The sequence below is a fragment of the Vombatus ursinus genome, unplaced genomic scaffold, assembly GCF_900497805.2.
Source record: "Vombatus ursinus unplaced genomic scaffold, bare-nosed wombat genome assembly UNPS02008961.1, whole genome shotgun sequence".
NCBI classification, from domain to species: Eukaryota; Metazoa; Chordata; class Mammalia; order Diprotodontia; family Vombatidae; genus Vombatus; species Vombatus ursinus.
The window spans coordinates 4844789-4859771 of record NW_020948739.1 but is presented as its reverse complement, the minus strand read 5'-3'; the positions used below and the strand labels follow the sequence as shown (position 1 = coordinate 4859771).

At 33.5% G+C, this 14983-nt stretch overlaps 1 protein-coding gene across 5 annotated transcripts in view; it reads right to left on the bottom strand.

The window, feature by feature from the left end:
- Positions 1-14983, bottom strand: part of VPS13B (vacuolar protein sorting 13 homolog B) — a 1004773-nt gene that overhangs the window by 885088 nt on the left and 104702 nt on the right. For all 5 annotated transcript variants that reach the window (XM_027849971.1, XM_027849973.1, XM_027849974.1 and 2 more), the window contains exons 9-12: positions 12718-12813; positions 12276-12398; positions 11522-11659; positions 8173-8260 (exon numbers count right to left, since the gene is read on the bottom strand). In XM_027849971.1, coding sequence (XP_027705772.1) covers positions 8173-8260; positions 11522-11659; positions 12276-12398; positions 12718-12813 — 445 coding nt within the window. The remainder of the gene's footprint in view (positions 1-8172; positions 8261-11521; positions 11660-12275; positions 12399-12717; positions 12814-14983) is intronic.

Below are 14983 nucleotides of genomic sequence, written 5' to 3'. Positions count from 1 at the left end.
AAATGATGAAAAAGATGCTTTCAAGGAAACTTGAAAAGATATGGATGAAGGGATGCAGAAATAAATGAGCAAAAATTGGAGAACAATTTATACAATGACGACAATATCAACAAGGTATACGACTTTGAAAGATTTAAGAATTCTCATCAGTCTAATGGTGAAAGACTCAGAGTTCAGAATGAGAAATGTGTTTTTGTTGCATGTATGTGTGTATAATTATATATATGTGTGTGTGTGCGTGTATATACACACATATATACATACATATTTACAAAGATTTTTTTTCCTTTTCAACATTATCAATGTGGAAATTTATTTTCTTGCCTATACATGTTTATAAGTTTTTTCCATTCTCAATTAGGAGGAAAGGAAGGAGAAAGGGAAGAATTTTGCTCATTGAAAAAAAAATTTTTAAGTTTTTTTTTTTTAAATAGCTCATTGGTAACTAAGGAAAGAGAAGTTTCAAAGTTGAACGATGAGGACAGAAGCCAGACTCTTGAAAATTAAAAAAAGAGAGAGAGAGAGAGAGGAAAGGAAGTAAAGGCATCCATCACAGACAGCTTTCTCAAGGAGCTTAACCACAATAGGGAGGAGAGGGAAGGGACAACAGCTAGCAAGGATGGATGGATCAAGGGTTTTTGAACATGGGAGACATCTGAGCATGTTTATAAGCAGTACGGAGCTTATAAGTTTATAAGCAGAGATTAGACAGGGAGAAATTGAAGATATGTGAGAGAGTGGGGATATAGAGAGACCAATCTGCTAGAGAAGACATTATGGAATGGAATCGCTTGTGCATGTACAGGGGTTTACCTTGGCAAGGAAAAGGTCTATTTCATTATGTGAGATGGCTGGTGGAGGTAGTTCCAGAGGACATCTAAATCATATGAGATGAGGAAGGAAAAAGGAAAAGCTCTCAGTGAATAGCCTCAATTTTTGTCAGTGAAATATGAGGTAAGGTTTTGGCTAAGAAGATGAGGGAAAAGAGATGAAAAGGAGATCTGAGAAGTGATAAAAAGTTTGGGATAATAAGTCAACTTGGAAGTGGTAAAAAGATTTGTATTTGCCACAATGAGGACTGAATAGAGATTATGTAATCAATGTGTAATGACTATTATCAGGGTAGTTTCAAGATTTTTCTTCATCTTTTTTTCAGCATGGAAGTAACAATAAAAGCAATGGCATGATGAAAAGTCCAAGACTGAAGTATGGCAGGAGAAGACTGGCAAAAAAAGAAGGGAGTAAAGGACTCGAGATTAGGACAGCATAGAGTTGAACTGGTTCACAAAGAGGTAAAGATGCAGATGGAAGGAGAGTGTAACCAGTGCAGGAGTGATGGCCTGGGAAAGAATTGGGGAGTTCAGAGATTAGAGGGCACAGTAAGGACAAAAAACAAGGTTAGAAATTGCAAGGAAGAAGGAGAGATGGAATGACAACAGATTATGAACAAAGAAGGAAATTTCATAAACATGAAATTGAGACATTTCATGGCTGATAGCAAGATCAAAGGTAAGACGAACTCTGTATGTAGCTATGGTAGGGTGAAGGGGTAGGTGATGGGAAATGAGCAAATTGAAGAACTGAGAGATTAGTGTGTTTGTGGGTACATATGCATTTTGAAGTCCCCTAGTGTAAGGGAAGGAGCTGAAGAAGAAAGAATATGAAACATGCACTGAAATCAGTGACAAAAGAAGGGGAGTATCCTGGAGGTAAGAATACAAAAGCTACCAAAATTTTGATAGGATGGTAGATATAAACTGAATGAACCTCAAAGGTGAGATTGACCAAGTGACAGTAAAAGAGGGACAGCTTAAAAGTGGCAGAGGGGAGTACGGAATTCTACTGCAATCATTAATTGGGGGAAATGAGTAAAAGTACAACCAGTGCTGGAAAAAGTAGTCATAAAAGGGTTATCATCAGGAGGGTGCCCAGGTTAAATAAGAGTCAAAAAATGAAAGGAGTGGGAAAGGAAAAGATTTGAGATGAAAGAAAGTTTGTGCATATTACTTAAATGTATATTAATTGAAAATTATAATATTCAGTCAATCAAGTCAGTATATTAGTACATCTTGGACAAACATTATAGATGGACACAGCATTGAATAAGAGGATAGTGGTGGGCTAGATCATATTAGAGAAACTGCATGATGCTTTTTCAATGTTACTACATACTACCCTGCTACAAAATCACATTTTTAATGCCAATATTCTCCTGGAAATGCAACATGGTTTTGAATCATGAAAAGCTATTATCTCAGAAGAATCAAAATAGCAATATGAAGTTAATATGCATGGTAAGTAGAAGTAGGCTGCAACATGTTACCCATGAGGGCTTGCTTCCCCATGAAAAGTGTTGTTGTTTTTGTTGTATATTTATTTGCCCTTGCCCTTGAGAGACTATAAACACCATGAAGCCAGGAACTATATTCTAATATCTAATATAGTGTTTTGCCCATAGTAAAGCCCTAAAAATCATTGTTTCTGAATAAACAAAGTTAAGCTGACATATTTAAGGACATGCGTGATAAAGATATCAATTATTTTTTCAGTATTTTAATAAACACTGTCATATATCATGTTTATATAATAGTACATATTAAGGTGACAGCATTACTTTGAACAGATAAACCAAGTCTTTTTCTGATCAGATGTGGAGAGGAGATAGAAGAACCAGACAAAGTAGAAAGCGGCTACTATTCCTTAGACATTACTATAGATGCTTTTTAACAATGGCAAACATTCCCTTCTCCAGTAGGAGGAGCTCATGAACTGGGTGCTGAGGACCTCATTTCTTCCCTGATTAAAGTGATAACTTGTTTGTTGGTTTGTTTGTTTGTGAGAGAACTAGGAATGCTTCTGTAATTAAGGTAATAAATTCTCCTTTTCCCTCCCCCTCTTCAAGGCTATCCTCCTATAGGGTTAAACTCAATAAATGTCTAAAATAGAACTCAGTATCTTCCCACCACCATCCACTCCTCTCCTAAACTTTCCTATTTCTGTCAAGGGAACCATCATCCTTCCAGTCTCCCAAGTTCACAATTTCAGATCCTCCTCAATTGCTCACACTCCCTCACCCCACATATGCAATCAGTTGACAAATTTTGTCATTTCTGCTCTCCTTTTTTTTTTTTGCATTTGTTCCTTTCTCACTCCTCACTCAACCACTACCTTAGCTCAGGAACTCACTTAGACTATTGCAATGGCCTCCTAAGTGGTGTCCCTGGCTCGAATCTCTCTTTACTCCAATCTGTCCTCCTCAAAGTGATTTTCTTTACATGTGGGTCTGACCGAGTCACTGTTCTACTCAATAAACTCTAATAGCTCCCTATTACTACTAAGATAAAATAGAAATATCCCTGTTTAGCTTTTAAAGCATGTCACAATCTGGGAAGTAGAAATTCTCTTTCCATTGGGTATTCTCCTAAATCGATGTTTTGGTTATAATATTCTAGGACTAACTGCTATAATAAGCAGAATATAATCTACAATTATCTCTATAGGTGAATGAATCTGTTAATAAATATTCAAGGCAAACATTTTATTGCAGGAAAAATTACTTTTTAAATAATTAGCAAACAAGTATACCTAGATATTCTATATTCTAGTCTTTCCAGTAGATTTTGTGACCTAACATGTGGTCTGCAACTGAAATCATTTAAGAAAATCTGCCTATTTCCTCTCATATTTTCATCAAGGATACCCCTGATTAATGTGTAGATCATTTTCCTTTAAGTTTACTGGTAAATAAAAAGTAGATATATAATAAGAAGTTGATGTTGTCCCCTTAATTAATATGATCCAGAATTTTTGTCTCATTATTTGTTATCTTCTCTTCTTTCATATTCTTCTAAAATGATACTTCAATGCTATGAGAATTGTCTCAATTCCAGCCTGGATTTTTTTCCGTATATAATTGGTTTATTCTATCTGTTCTCTTCATCTTTTTTAGTTCAAATTCCACTGAGGTACTTAAAGTCTAAGAGGTTATACTGCAAACTTCAACAAAAATAGTTTGTTTTAGAAATGCTGCCAGATCTGTTCCATTTTATACCTGTTTACTATTCTTCCCAGTAGAAACTTGGGACACTACTCATAAAATCATTAGGCTCTGACAGATGGACACATATCTTGTCAGGGTTCATCCAGGTTTTCATCTCATTTTCCAAACATCTCCAGACCATGCTGCTATGCAAGCATATCTTCCCTCTTTCTAGGACCCTTTTACCTATTGCGTACCCTCATTAAAATGCAAGCTCTTTGAAGGGAAAGATTGTCTTGTTTATATTTTATCTATCCAAGTGCTTAGCACAATGTCTGGCACCAAATAAGCACTTAATAAATGCTTTATTTATCTATCTACCTCTCCTCATTTCAATTTCATCTATAAGTACTCTCTAAATGATCTGGATTAATTATGTCTTGAGCAAAGATTTCTTCAGATTCATTCTTCCATGCCTATCCCCCATCTACTCCTCACTATTTTGTGAAGTATTATTATCTGCAATTTTCCACCCTCCTCTTCCATGATGTTCTGCAGATGACTTTTTATTTTAAAACACTGGTGTCTTTTGGCTACCATGTTCTCTAGTTGGCAAGAATATCAAGTGTTTTCTCACTAAGGCAATTGTTTATAGCAATTAAACTTCTGTAGGAAATAGTCTGTGTTGGTGTTTTTCTTTTATCCATTAGCTTATTTGAGTAAGTTGGAGCTAGTGTAATTACAAAAAGTGTCTTCTTATCTTTAACCTTTCTTCTCATTTCATATTGATTTTAATCTTAGCTCTAACTAGTTAAATAGTCTGTCTGTACAAAGAGAGCTGCAGAGTAGCAAAAATGGGGGGAAAATCACTAAATCAGAACTCTGAAGACCTGGTTTTGAATTTGATTTTTGTCACTTTTATTACTATGATGATCTTTCAGGTCTCTGCAGCTGAGTTTCCTGATCTATAAAGTGTAGAAAATGAACTAGAGGCCACTGTGGTCTCTTGCAGCCCAAAACTAAGGTTCCTATGAAATAACTCCCACATCTCTAGCCAACACTTTCCTATATATTAAAATATGAGTTATTTTATTTGTGGGATAGTATTTGTGGCTCTTTGTCTAGATGCAGAGGTTCCCAAACTAGGTGATACCTGAAATAATTCGGGGGGGGGGGGTGGTATTAGCTGCGGGTGCAGCTGGGTGGTGTTGAATAAAAACAAGGTGGTGGTGGAAGCATAAAAAAAGAAGAGAAGAAAATTTTGAAAATCCATTCATATGTTTCATCTGTTGTGCAACATAGTTAAAGTCATAGTGATTACATTATTTCCCAAATGAACACACCAAAATGCAAGTTATAACCAATCAGTGGTCAAGTCTGCCAACAGGTCTTAACAAGTAAGTGCTGGCAGGCAAACACGTAGCACAGTCCAGCAGGCATCAGTAGTAATATGTGCATGTAATGACTTGTTTACAATACAATATTATATGATTATATGACACAATATTGCATCATCAAAATTTCAATGTGGGAAAAAACCCACAAATTTACAATAAATTATTAAATTTAAGATGCATCTTTTTAAAAAAATTTTATTTTTTTTGAAATGCCATAAATTTCAAAAATAAACCATTAAAGGGTTAAAGAAAATAGATTTTTAGGGGGGAGCTGAGTGATTTTTTTCTTTTTGAAAAGGGGGCAGTAGGCCAAATAAGTTGGGAACCTCTGGTCTAGAGCTTTTCCTCATTCTTCTTCTTCCTTCTTCTTCTTTTTTTTTTTTTTTTCTCCCGGCTAGGCAATGAGATTAAGTGACTTGCCCAGAGTCACACAGCTAATAAATGTTATGTGTCGGAGGCCGGATTTGAACTTAGGTCCTCCTGAATCCAGGGCCGGGTGCTCTATCCACTGCACAACCTAGCTACCCCTCCTCATTCTTCTTAAAGTATCAAAATAGAAAGGTGTAAGGCATTGGGGTAGTCTATAAGCATTTACTCTTTTTCATATATTAATTTCAAACATAGTGTTCCCTGACTATGCCTATGCCTAATTTTGGACTGACATCAATAAATATCAATATATATGGTAACTTGGTTTGCAGGGTCTTGCCAGGTTCCCAAAAGAATTTCTTTATGTTCTACAACATTGTGCATAAGATGTAATTACATTAATGACAGTCTTTTAGCTTAAGCTTCTCCTAAGCACTTAAAGGAAAAATGCCCAAGTATGTCATGAAATGATGTTTCTTACTGTCTTTAGGCAACATAAAAACATGATAAAACCAATTTCACCAACTCTTTTGTTTACCTCTCCAAGAAAGCAAATAATGTTATATATGACAGATAAAAAATGTGAGCTTCTCAAATAGAAAAATCATAAATAACTTACCCTAATGTATGTACCTCTCCCTTTAAAATGGCAGCACAGACCTATAACTGTCATATGTATATATGTGATAAGATGGTACTCTTGTTGAGAAAATGGGGGCAGAGCCTAGTATATGGAAAAAAGCACTAGTAACCTGAGAAAAGTTGTATGAACTGACACAGAACGAAGTGAGCAGAATTCAAAGAATAATTTATACAACATTAACAATATTGTACAGAAAAACAACTAAAAACCTTAAGAACTCTGATCAGTGCAATGATCAAACATAATTTCAGAGGACTTGTGATAAAACATAGTACTCACCTCCTGATAGTAAAGTGATGAACTCAACAAACAAAATGAGATACATAATTCTGGGTATCATCAATGTGGGGATTTATTTTGCTTGAATTTACATATTAATTACAAAAGTGTGTTTTTATTTTTCTGATTTGGCTGGGAGTGGGAGAGAGGGCATAGGGAAGGAAAGACAGGTGCTAGTTAATAGGGTTGCAAAACTAAAAAGAAGAAAAGAACAGAGGCTCACTGAAACCTCTGAAAAAAAGCTTATTCAAGAAATGAAGAGAACAGAAAGAAAGTAAGAAACAGACAAAGCAGAATGGCTTTGAAAACAGCCTGATGAATTTGTTGTATTCTTTGAGGGAGAAGGAAGCTGTAAGCGCTGCAGATTCATAGCTACACTCTTTCTGCCTGCTCTGCATATAAAAATGCTCATTTTAATTAAGACGTGTTAGTTAAAAAGAAAAAACACTAGTAGTCATAGAATCTAGGTTCAAATCCTGACTTTGTCATTTAATACTTTTTAAGGCCTTAAACAAGTGACTTTAACACCCTGGTCTTAAGTTTATGCATTTTTTTAAATGAAGCTATTAATCTAGATGATTTCTGAGGTCACGTTACACTTTTAAATTCTATGACTCTACTGTATAATACAATGTGGAATGGACTGGTAGTCAGGGCACCTGGATTCAAATTTTCATTCTGCCATTAAGTAGCTGTGCAAAATCTCCCACACTATTTTCCTGGTATGTAAAATAAAAGACTCAGACTACATGACTTCTAAAGTCCTTCCAACTCTAAAATTTAAGAAGTTCCATTATTACTGCATATTCTGTCTATCCAAAAGGCACAAAATTTCCAGAATACATATAGTTTACTGATATATAAAGATTTCATTTTAAAACTTGAAATCACAGCAGGAACTCTTAAACATATGTAACAGAATGTAATGAAAGATTTAACGTGCATGAAATTATCAAAAATTGACAAAATTTTTTTTTTCAAATTAAATGACCTAACCATATTTCACAAAGAATTAGGGCAAAAACCCAGAAGGCACATATCCTCTTTTCCTAATAAGATAAAAATAAGAAGACACAAAAATCTGGCAACATGCCACATGACTTCTATAGGAATTACTCCAAGAAACATTAAACCCTTTACTTTAAAAAAAAAAAAATACACAACATTCATGAGGTATTTAAAAAAAAAAGGAAAGAGTTATTATTTTTGACAATGGAATGGAACATTAATTTTCATGTATCAAAATTATAACTGTACATATGAGAGCTAATACCAAATGACTATAAAAATGCATTTCTAATTATCTGTGGAAGGAAATGAATCAAAATACCAAGAACATCAGAAAACTCTAACACATGTCATTACAGATTAAGCCATTCCCCAAACCAAACCCAAAGGTAAATCTAAGGTAACCGAGGACAGCCGGTCAAGGACCAGGTGGTTGTGAAGAGGCCTTTGTTTCTGTTGTTTGAGGAAAGGCAAACATTAAGAAAAGTAACTAGTACCTTTGCCACTGGAGCTCTCCATTGTGTACAAGTAATCCATGTAGAAAGCTCCAAACCTCTGCATTCCTGCTATCTCAGTATATGTCTCCTGCCAACAAAGCAAAGCAAACAGAACAAAAGTTGAATAAGAAGAGAATCTTGAGATTACAAGAATCAGACACATATCCTTACTTGAGCTGTGTATCAACTTAAAAGATTATCACAACAAAAGAACAGAGGTTATCCAAAGAATTCACTTCTAAGGTAGGTATTGTAATTCCGATTATAAGCCCCACAAAGAGACATCTATAATTTTACAGGGCATGTTGACCACTTTATCAATAATGTCTAGTTAATGAATACCTTTAATGGAGAACATATTTCTTTCCTGACCTTTCTCAGCTACACTATGCTGTCTAATAACGAATACTCCCAAAGAAAGCTAGTTAGTTCTTAAACATTTCAATGCCTGCTTTATGAAAAAGTTTTAAGCTCAAAGAAAAAAAAATAAAATTATATTTAGTGCTTTATGATTTACTAGTGCTTTGTATACAGTATATCATGTGAATCTCACAATAGCCTTGGAAGTTAGGCAAAGCAAGTATTATTATCACTTCACCTATAGGAAAACTGATAACTTGGCTAAAATAGATTTTTGACCCATAATTATCAGGCTTGTGAGGTTTTCTACTTGGTGACAAACTACAACCTAAGTTAACAACAAAGCTCTAAGCAAATCAAAGAGAAAAATGTAATGCCTGGGATTTCATTTATCTCAATTTATATTACTTTAGTCTATAATATATAGTCAATTTCAAAAAGTCTTCCAAACCAAATATCAGAAAAAAAACAAATGTGTGTATATATATGTACATGTACGTATGTATGCATTCTTTTTATTTCCATTCTATATTTTATTGCAAATTTTGTTAGCTAAATTTGCTTTCTCATTTTTAAAATTTGTTTTTATCCAAACACATGCTGGTTAACATGGACAGGTTTCTTCTAAGTATTCAGCTATTTAAATTTAAGCAGAATACATTATCGGCTAAATGACAACTTTATCAATCAATGAAAAATAAATCTACTGTTATTCAGTCACTACACAATATAACATTCAATAAACACTAGTTAAAATCATTCTGACATAATCACATAATCCAATCAAAAACCAGGCATGCAATCCAAGAAATAAGTTTAAAGAAATAATCTTAAACTCCCTTTACTATCATCTCTACGAAGATACTCCAAAGTCTCCCCAGTCTCAATCTCTTTCTGATACTGTTGTTTTTTGTTCATTCTAGACTCAAATTTTTAAATGCCTTCTACACACTATTTGCACACTTCTCTGGCACTTTGAATTAAATAAGTCTAAAAATGAATTGCATCTCTTGCTCTAATGCAGTATCTCTTCTGGCTTCCTAATTTCTGTTAATGATGCCATTACCGTCCTAGGGGCTCAATACTTGAACCAATGTCTACCAAATAACCCCAAACTTTTAGCATGTCATTCAAGATCCTCCAATACATAGCCTGATGCTTTATTTCCATTATTTGCAGTAATCCCCTTCACAGGCCCAATGCTCAAATCATACTCGATATTCCCTGAACATTCTAGAGACTTTGTGAATACTCTTCTTTTAAACTAATACTTTCCCATTTACCTATGACTACTGAAATTTCACCCATCCTTGAAGGTCCAGCTTAAAGATCATCATCTTTTTGAAGTCTTTCCTCCCTATTCCTTGATGATCCTGCTTTATGAACTAATATTAAAATTTTTCTAGTATCTCTTTATAGTACTTCTTATATTCAATCTTCTTTAGTATTTTGTACATGTTATTTGGTGACATGCCTTATCACTCTATTGGATAAACCCTATAAGAAAAAAACCATTTCTTATTCATCAAATCAGATGGTGTAAGGTGTTTTGTAACCCTTAAAACTATATTAATGTTAAATATTAATATATTAGTCTCTCCTGCATCGCATAAAAGTACCTTTGCACCCAGCAGACTTTTTTTAAAGTGTTTTAAAATGAATATATTCCCCCATAGTAACACTCACAGAATTTTGCACATTGTAAAATTAGAGAAGTAATTTTTGACTGGTAAAAACTAGGTCTTTTTATATTCTGTGGGTCTCTGTACTGCTTAAAGGCTACTATCCCTTAATCTAACCAGATGATCACCTCCATTTCTGATGATAGAAACATTCAAAGATATCCCATAAGCCATTTTTTACTCACATGCCATCCTTATAAAACATAAAAAGATCTATAGGAAGGCCTCTAGTATGTTGGGTGGATCTCTGTGCATTACTTATGAGAGTAAATGGACAAGATCTCCACAGGATAAGGGGTTGTGGTCTGCATGGATGGAAACAATACCCACATGACTGAAATCACAGGTCCATTGCAACTCTAATTAAGAAAAGTTCTAGGATCAAGATCAACAAAGGAGGTGTCCTTCCCCAACACTACCAATGTAGGTGGCTCTATTTAACTTCACTAGATTGGATTACTTTATATAAATTAGAAAAATGGAAAGGACGGGGAAAAAAATAAAGCCTAGTAATAGGGGATATTGAAATAAATGGGATAGTGAAAGAACTTGGACCTGTAACTTCATTAAAATTGTGAACTCCCAGACAACAAAACTCCCTCTCCTAATAGACTGGCATCTTCTTTTAACATATACTTCTAAGAGTTGCTTAGAGTGCTGGGAAGTTAAATGACTTGCCCACAATCATAAAGCCAATAGGTTTAAGAGGATGACTTCAAGGCCAGTTCACTATCCAATATGCTATACTACCTGTCATTACCAAAAAAGTAAAAGAAATTCCATGATATTGTATTTATGAGATGAAAGGAACTTAAGCCAAACTCCTTTATTCATTAGATGAATAAACTGAGAATCTGAACAGTTGAGCAACTTGCTCAAGGTCACACTGTTAGGTACTAGCAGAGACTAGTACTTAAGTCTTCTAAATTCCAATCCAGTGCTCTTTCCACCACATCCTGCTGAATCAACTGACAGCATTTAATTTATGTCAGCCAATAAAGATCCCTCAAAAACGTATCACTACTAAACACAGCAAAAACTATTTGAGGAGATAAACGCTGAGCATGAATACATAAACATTAAGAAAACTATTATAATATATTTCCATGCTGTACGAACAAAACAAGGCACTCATAAAATAGCCTTTTTCAAAAAAACTGTTGGGGGAAGTAATAGAGCAAAAACTTTCTGCTGTATGTTAATATAAATAAGGAGTACTCGACAAATGACAGTTGACAGCAATCAAGTATTCTCAATGTGTGCCAAACACACGGACTAGAATCTGGCTCAGCAGTTTGTTCTCTGACCTTATGGTAAGCTGCATTCAAAATAAATTCTGCACGAATACCATTGTTTTCTGGACTTCGGTAATCAAACAGCGAATTTGTAAGATATGTCAAACCTTTGGTACTCAGATTTTCACCACAAACGAAGAAACACGCTTCCTTAAAATGGAAAAAATATGAGGGGAAAGAAGGAAAATCATTATTAGGAAATGACAGCAAGTAAGAGTTTTGCTTTTATCATAGACACAAATACATAATATATATACTATAGAGATTACAGTACATTGACTATTGAAAAATAGAATGTTGATACAACAAAATTGAACAGCAATATATTATCCAAATTGATTTTTCATGAGGCTGCCATTACACAAAATTCCTAGTGAATTTCAACAGAAACATAAACTGCTATCTTGGAAAATATCTGGAGTTATCATCAAAGTACTCAGTTTTATTCAGTTTGGTTTTTTTTTGACATATCAGTAAGTTTCCAACAAGCAATCTCTGCATAGTACCTTCCTATAAAAAAAGTTAATCAGAACCACCTAAAAGTACATGTCACTTCCTATTTTTGTAGTTTATCATTTGTTTTGTTCACTTTTTAAGTGCCTTTGAGCACTAATATTTCTCCCCTACAACTATGAAAAGACTTTTTAAAAAAAGTAAATCCCTACAATCAATTTGCAAACAATTACATGTGAGGTTACTATATTTTGCATAATAAATAATACATCACATCTTTCTTAGCATCTTATCTTACAAAATGTTTACTTACAGCATCATATCTATTCATATTCTCTTCAAAATCTTTAACACCCATAATTCCTTTAAGGCACATGGCTCGACAACCTACGAAACCAATTTGGCAGTCAAAGAAAGGATCCCCCATCATCAGAGCCTATGAAAAGAAAAATTAGTACAATAAACACAAGAACTTGAAATAAAGATCAAGTGTCACAAGACTCTCATTAAGCCTTTTAGACTGTCTAACAATCTGTGGCATCATGGTTTTTTCTACTCTAATGTTATACAACACAGAAAGCCCTTTAAAAAGGAAGTATTTCAGTGATCTCTTTTGTCTAATAAAAGAGGAATGCTAAACCAATGACATAAACGGCATTTTAAAATATGCAACTGGTGAAAAATATTTATTGCACATCAATTTTCCAGAACTATTACTATAAAATTAAATATATACATTTACGATGGAAAATTACCTCAACTGTGGTTCCTTCTTGCTCCCAGCATATTACTTCTTTTGATTTTACCTTCTGAGGGCTATAATAACTACTCTCAGCTTGCATTTCAGTGAGCTATGAAACAATATGATAAACAAATTAAATAAGCCAAAATTAGCACTAAAGAGCAGAAATCTGTCATTACTAAATTGATGAAGACAAATTAAACTTTATTATTGGTCAAAACGTATTATGGTGCAGGAAACAGGTGCAATAAAAACAGCTGTAACATATTATCCACATTAGAACGTAAGACCCTGTTGTTGCATATGCCAATTTAACTTCATGTATGGCACATGACTTGACCACCACAGTATTTTTATTTAGTTTCCTGTTAAAATAACATTGCTTTAAAAGGTGCAACAGTCGTGCAGCTGCAACAGAAATGTTAATAGCAAATGAACATCTATAATGAGCTTTAAAATCTCCAAAATACTACATCAATTCACATAGTTACAACCTAAATTGGGCTTAGTTCTGTTTAATCATTACCAAAATTTCTTCCTGTTATTTTCAAAAGAAAAAGTATTCATTGCCTTCTGCATGTGTTCAAGTAACCTTTGTCCTTGAAATCAGAATATTCTTCAAACTTTAATACATTCAAATGAATGATCATATCCAAATAAAACAAAAACATAGTAATACTCATATACCCTTTTAAACTCCATGGAAGAGTTCAATTTTAGGCATGATCTTTTTAGTTTGGGAATTCTACTACTTACTCTATCTTGTACCAAATCATTACTTCTTATGTAAATTGCTTTTAAAATCACAAGTTCTTATTCTTTGGCTGTTTCCAACAGTGAAGTACACATGGTTGCTGTTTTAAAGCAAAATTTTTTAAGCCAAATACTGAAGTAAAAATTGATTTTCTTAAACCTGATTGCTCTTCAGCTGTCTGCAATTATTGTAAAGGAAAAGCAATTAATTGATTAAAAGAATTCAAACATTACAAGAACAATTTTCAACATTATTAGAAAAACGCTACATTTAATTTGGCATGATTTTTTTGCTGGGATGGTATCAACTTGTTCAGAATACTAATGCAGAAACATGACCTTACTTTTTTTTTTTTTTTTACCAAAATATGAACCACAAATTAATTCCATACATTTTTAGCATGCAAGCCAAACAATGAATTCTAATGTTTTCCCCTCAACTATCCGAATATTTCCCTTATACTTTATAGACATATGTATTGCCCATGTAAATGTCCATCCTGACTCAATTACACACTATTATTTTCATCAGTAAAACTAACAGAAGCATTAGCATAAGGCTTCATTATTTTCATGTTTAAAACTATATGGTCACCAAAATGATCTGAAACATGATACTTCCTTTACCAATCTAACTTTAATTTTCTTCATAAACTTGGGTTAATAGTACAAATGATTGGTTCATATTATATTTTGTTCACATAAAAATAGCAACATCACAGCAAAAAATGTCTACCAACAAGTTCTTATTCTATTTGAAATAATATAAGGAAAGGAATATTTTAACCTCTTAATCACTTTAAAAATTACCTGTTACTTTAATTTTGCTAAATTCAACCATTCAATTTCAATTATGACAATAATTCATTTTAACAGTATACAAAAATTCCATAGCAAATTAAGTTTTCAGTATTCTCCATGAAATTTAAAAGCAGACATATCAAGGAAAATATTTACCAAATGATATAACCTTTGTTGAATTTTGTCAAAAATCATTTTGTACAGGATCTACTAATTCAGCAAAGTACAACGATCCTAACCAAACTAGAAAAATCATTAAATTATGTCAACATGAAAAATCTCTTTTATCCTGGGTGCTTTGAAATAACAGCTCTGTTTGGATTCATTACTATGTCAATCAAATAAATGAATTCCAGGAATTGCCAAGCCACTCTATCAGTAAAAACTAATTCCACAGACACTCTTTAGTATAAAGAAATTTATCTTACCATGGATAAGTAAAAATCCATAAGCACCCTCTCTGCATAATGGAATCCTTTACTCATACTATTTTAGGACAACTAAATTCACACCCATCATACAAACCATTATATCCTGCAATGTAATCATTACATGGGGGAATGAGGGGAGAGAGGAAAGTGGGAGAGAATGATTTTACTTGTAATGAATCCAAATCCATGCAATACCAACCCATTTCATAACTAAATTATATTGTAATTTACTTAATAGTCACAACTTTAATCATGATAAGAAAGTAATTTTTAAATCATTTGACTATACACCAA